The sequence below is a fragment of the Uranotaenia lowii genome, chromosome 3, assembly GCF_029784155.1.
Source record: "Uranotaenia lowii strain MFRU-FL chromosome 3, ASM2978415v1, whole genome shotgun sequence".
Taxonomy (NCBI): Eukaryota; Metazoa; Arthropoda; class Insecta; order Diptera; family Culicidae; genus Uranotaenia; species Uranotaenia lowii.
This window is the reverse complement of record NC_073693.1, coordinates 228,079,729-228,085,907: the sequence shown is the minus strand read 5'-3', so window position 1 is coordinate 228,085,907 and position 6,179 is coordinate 228,079,729. Positions and strand designations below refer to the sequence as shown.

Sequence of the window (6,179 nt, the reverse complement as noted above, 5' to 3'; positions counted from 1 at the left end):
CGAATTAGTGGACGCTGGAATTGGGAGTCACTAGAATCGATATTTTGGAATAAAATACAAGGCCTTGTACCTACAGGCCTCAGGTGAGTGCCTGTCCAACGAAGTATAACATCTGGTGGTGCTGCAAAAGATTTTTTTTCGTGCTCTTTTCATTTGTCTGAGGTAATAACAACGTTGGTGAAGCGCATTGCGTGGTTTGGCTTAGTGCGTAGGCAACATCAAACGAAGGTTCAACGACATTCGGCGAGCGTACTGGTGGCCTATCGGAGGATGCATCAATGGTGCAAATGATCAAACGATTTGAGTGAGCAACTCAAGAACGAAAACGATACTGAGACTGCATGCTCCAGTAAGTGGGTCGAGTCGCTGTTGCATGTGGTTCGGTTGCGTACGAAGCTTGGATCGAAGGTCGACAAACCAGGTCGTGTCCTACTACGGAGGCCGGAAGGAGTATACATATTATTTGAAATACAAGGCCTATTGTGAACAGGCCTCAGGTGAGTGCCTGTCCAAATAAATTTTTCAGCTTGAGAGGTACTTCCTGGTCTCTTTTGATCTCTTTTTCGGCTCATCCCTGGTTTCATCATACGCTTGGGCTGGTAGTGGTTGTGGAACATGCCTGGGGAAAAACTGAACGAGCTTTTGCGGAAGAGGGAGTATTTGTTTGCGTCTTTGACGAGGTTGGGGCATTTTCTGGTAAATTTCGATCCATTGAATCATGGCGGGCAAATACAATCTCGATTGGAAAAATTGGATGCTATGTGGAATGAATTTTTGGCCCTTCAAATCGAAATACAAATCCTGGACAAAAATAACGATTTCGCTAGGGATAGTTTTGAAACATCGGAGAGGTTTGAGAATCAATATTTTGAATTTCGGGCGGCGCTTCTGGCAAATCTTGTGTCGAATGCGGATCACACTTTGGCACGAAATAACACGACTTTGGGAATGCATAGTGGGGTGCGACTGCCACAGATTTCAATTCCGAGTTTTGATGGAGATTACCGGAACTGGTTGACATTCAAGGCCACTTTTGAGTCACTCATTCATGAGGCGGATGAATTGAGTGAGGTTCAAAAATTTCACTACCTTAAATCGGCGTTGAAGGGTGAGGCGGCAAAACTTATTGAATCTCTGACCGTCACTAACGAGAACTATCTGATTGCATGGGAAACGATTTCGAAAAGGTACTCGAACGAGAAGTTGCTGAAGAAGCGTCATCTACAGGCGTTGATGGAATATCCGCGAATCGACAAACCAACAGCTTCAGCTATTCACGGTTTGGTTGATGAATTTGAGCAGAGGTTAAAAATTCTGCAGCAGCTAGGCGAAAAGGTCGACGACTGGGGGGCGATGATAGTTTTCTGGATGTGCAACAAGTTGGATGTGAGTACGCTTCAATTATGGGAGGATCATTCTGCCCCGTTGGAGAACCCGTCGTTTAAAGATTTGGTTAATTTTCTAGAGAGAAGAACACGTGTGCTAGAAGCAGTATCATCCAACTCTTCTGATTTCTCTTCAGTTCAGCAGCGGTCGAATTTTAAGCGGAATCAAGTTGGAGTCCATGTTGGTGCGGAAGATGCTAAGCAACAGTTGAATTGCGTTTGCTGTGGACAATCGCATTACATGTCGCAATGCGAAAGATTCATCAAAATGTCGTTGAAGGAGAAGCTGGATTTCATTAACACCAAACGGCTCTGTAGTAGCTGCCTCAAAAGTGGACATTGGGCACGGAATTGCAATTCAAAGTTTCGGTGCAGAACTTGCAATCAAAAGCACCACTCTTTCATTCACCCTGGTTTTGCAAATGTCGAGGAAAGGTCTACGGTAAACAGTGCAATGGCTCCTTGTTCCAGTCACTCCCTTGAGAATGATCAGACAAACGTGGAGAATCCAGTTGAAGCGGAAGAACAGGTTGGTTCATTCAGCGCTGGGGTAAAAGCAGGCTCTTCTTGTGTATTTTTGTCAACGGTTATGCTAACGGTGAAGGATTACAACGGAGCCAAGCACATGGTTAGAGCCCTATTGGATAACGGTTCTCAAGCGAACATTATTAGTGAAAGGTTATGTCAAATTTTGAAACTGAAACGAAGGGCGAAAAATGTTCCGATTTGTGGAGTTGGGCAAGCTGAAACAAGGGCGCGACATTCGGTTAGAGCAACGATTGGTTCTCGGGTAAAAGATTTTTCGATTGGCATGGATTTCTTGGTTTTGCAGCGGGTGACTACAAATTTACCTTCACGTACGGTACCAGTTGAACATTGGAAAATACCAGAGAGATACAATCTTGCAGATCCGGAGTTTAACGTTAGTCATCGAATCGATTTGTTGGTTGGCGCAGAGAACTTTTATGACTTTTTATACCAGAATGAGTTGAAGCGAGTTCCTCTGGGTCCTGGGTTGCCTTTCTTGGTGGATACGGTGTTCGGGTGGGTGGTCTCCGGAAAAGCAATGGTTCCATCCGAAACACCAGTCGCTTGCAACGTGGCTGTGGCTTCCGATGGCTTAGAACGTCAGCTCGAACGATTCTGGATAGTGGAAAGTAACGATGAGAAACCCGTGTGGACTTTGGATGAAATAAATACCGAAGAAAATTTCGTAAAACACCATTCTCGAGATCCATCCGGAAGATATATTGTACGATTGCCCAAACACTTGAATTTTGAACGTATGCTTGGAAGGTCTGAAATTTCGGCTTTGGAAAGATTCCGTAAATTAGAAAGGCGTTTGGCACATGATTTGGAATTGAAACGACAATATCATGACTTTATGAAGGAGTATTTAGAGCTGAAACACATGCGCAAGGTTCCGGAAGATGAATTGGCGACCATAAGCAGTGGAAATAATAAACAAAAAGTTTATTACTTACCCCACCACCCGGTCGTCAAGGAATCCAGCACGACAACAAAGGTGCGTGTAGTTTTTGATGGCTCTGCGCGCACGGATAGCGGATATTCACTTAATGATTGCTTGATGAAGGGCCCAATTATTCAGGAGGATCTTCTCAGCCTCTTACTCCGATTTCGGAAACATGAAATCGCGCTAGTAGGGGATGTGGAGAAGATGTACAGGCAGGTGATTCTTCACAGTGATGATACTCCGCTGCAACGAATCTTCTGGAGATTTTCAGAAACTGAACCCATCGGCGTTTACGAATTACTAACCGTGACCTACGGGTTAACACCATCGTCATTCTTAGCAACAAGATGTCTAACTCAGCTGGCCGCAGATGTAGGATCCCGCTACACGAGAGCCTCGAAAGTTCTAGTAAGCGATTTTTACGTGGATGATTGTATCTCTGGAGCCACTACAATTGATGAGGCAATTCTACTTCGAGACGAACTGGTTGCAGCAATGAAAGAAGGTGGATTTTCTCTTAGAAAAATCTGTTCCAATCGACCCGAAGTTTTAGCTGATCTACCCCAAGACCAACTAGGAACCAATCTGACGATCACATTTGATTTCAGTCCCGGAGAAGAAGTAAAAACATTAGGAATCACTTGGGATCCTTACGCTGATGATTTACGTTTTCTGCATAATATTTCCCCTGAATACATTACGTGGACTAGAAGGCATATTCTTTCGGCAATCGCAAAACTATTTGACCCTCTCGGTCTTATTGCTCCAGTAGTTGTTTCGGCTAAAATTATTATGCAAGAATTGGCTCTACTGCAGACGAAATGGGACGAGCCTGTCCCCCAGACCATCGACCAAAAATGGAAGATTTATTATGATCAGATACCCAAACTTTCTGAATTAAGAATCAGCAGATTTGCATTTACTTCCGGATATACAGACGTTCAACTCCACTGTTTTTCTGATGCGTCAGAACGCGCATACGGCGCATGTATTTACGTACGTTCTACCGACGCACATGGTGCGGTACGCGTAGAAATACTTTCGGCTAAATCACGTGTTGCTCCTCTAAAGCGCTTAACCTTGCCGAGGCTAGAACTGTGTGCTGCTAAGGAAGCTGCGAATCTTTATTCTCGAGTTGTTAAAGCGCTATCTCTCGACAGTGTCGAGGCTCACTTTTGGTCAGACTCGACGGTTGTGCTTCACTGGTTGAAGGCGCAGCCCAACACTTGGAATACTTTTGTGGCGAATCGTGTTTCATCCATTCAAACTCGAACCTACGGACATCGATGGCATCACATCGCCGGCAAGGAAAATCCTGCCGATTTGGTTTCTCGCGGACTTCCGGTTGGAGATTTTCTCGAAAGCGAATTGTGGAGAGTGGGTCCAAAATGGTTACAGGAAGCAGAAGATGTTTGGCCAACGGCAACGGAAGAAATTACAATCGGTGACGAGGATCTAGAAATGCGGAAAACGGTTTGTTCTGTTACTACAGCACCAGAACCCCATCGCCTCTTTTTGCTGAGTTCATCGTTCACAACTTCGATCAGAATTGTTGCATTTTGTTTAAGATTTGTCCACTACTTCAAACACCGTAACCAGCAAGAGCGCACCCTTTTGCTGACGGCAGAAGAATTCCGTAAAGCTAAAATTGCGTTGACCAGGTTAGCTCAATCGGAGATTTATGCTGAGGAGATGAAGCAACTACGCAAAAATCATCAGGTGTCCAGCAACTCGCCGCTAAAGTTATTGAACCCATTTTTGGATCAAGAAGGAGTCATTCGCGTAGGTGGTCGTTTACGCAACTCCCTTGAGCAGTACGATGTCAAGCATCCAGCTGTAATTCCCCCCTCACATCCATTCACCAACATGGCCATTGACTATTTTCACCAGAAGACGATTCACGGTAGTCATAAGTTGACTCTTTCTGCCTTGCGTCAGGAATTTTGGCCTATACACGGAAAAAGAGCAGTAAAACAAGTCCTACGAAAATGCCATTTCTGTTTTCGTGTGAATCCCAAACCGTACCAGCAGCCAATGGGTCAGCTACCCTCCACCAGAGTCCGCCCTAGTAGACCATTTCACATTACCGGTGTTGATTATTGCGGTCCGTTCTATTTGAAACCACCACACAGACGAGCGTCGCCCCCGAAATGTTTTATTGCTGTTTTCATCTGCTTCTCCACGAAGGCACTCCACCTCGAGCTCGTTGGAGACCTCACCACCAGCAGCTTTATCTCCGCTCTAAGAAGATTCGTTGGATATCACGGTGTGCCGGCCGAAATTCATTCAGATAACGCCAAAAACTTCGTTGGGGCTAAGCACGAGCTGAGGAAACTTTATGACATCCTCCATCAGCGCCAAAGTCACGAAGCCATCGCCAATGAACTTTCGCAGCAGAGCATTGAATGGCGTTTCATTCCTCCCAGAGCTCCCAACTTCGGTGGACTATGGGAGGCCGCAGTGCGCAATGTAAAAACGTCGTTAAAAAAATCAATCGGCTTGCACCAACTGTCGCACGAAGACTTCCATACCCTACTGGTGCAAATTACCTCTGCCCTTAATTCTCGACCATTATCCCCCCTCAGCGATGACCCGTCAGACGTAGACGCTCTTACTCCCTCGCATTTTTTAATTGGATGCCCCATGACCGACCTGCCAGACAAAGATTTTCGAAGTGTTCCCACAAACCGCCTAACCCACTACCAGCAGCGTCAACAGCTGTTCCAGCACTACTGGCAACGATGGAGTCGCGAGTACCTCACCGAGCTTCAAACGTCCGGCGCATCGTGTCGTCGGAGCCCTATTCGTGTCGGGAGCATCGTCGTGCTACGAGAGGACAACACTCCGCCACTTTGCTGGCCCCTGGCCCGGATCATCGCAGTGCACCCAGGACAGGACAATGTCGTTAGAGTGGTAACCATCAAAACCGCTACAGGAGTTTACAAACGATCGGTGTATCGACTGTGTCCCCTACCGTCTGAAGAAGTTGATACGAATGATAAAATGTTAATGTAGCTTAAATTATAATGTTAGAAGTACGAAGTTAGTTAAGCAGGAATTCTATATTGAAACAAGTTCAAGGAGGCCGGTAATGTTCGCGATTAATCTTCTCTCATCTCATATCTGTTATACTAAAAAAAGTAGATTTGAACACCCCTTTTTATAGTAAGTAGATAGGTACAAACTCTCTCGCTCATAGCTACTACCTAGAGATAAGAAACAACAACCTAAGAACCTATTCAAATAAATCCTGCAGGTCAGTGCCCTCCGAACTACCATCGATCTCGGTTATACAATAAAAACTTTGTTTATTATCGGAA

The 6,179-nt window shown here is 45.3% G+C and overlaps 1 protein-coding gene across 1 annotated transcript; it reads left to right on the top strand.

Annotated features, from left to right (window-relative positions):
* Nucleotides 1–615: 615 nt before the first annotated feature.
* LOC129753148 (uncharacterized) lies at nucleotides 616–5,874 on the top strand. Its single transcript, XM_055748946.1, has one exon. It carries the CDS (start codon nucleotides 616–618, stop codon nucleotides 5,872–5,874), a length of 5,259 nt encoding a protein of 1,752 aa, XP_055604921.1.
* Nucleotides 5,875–6,179: the final 305 nt, after the last annotated feature.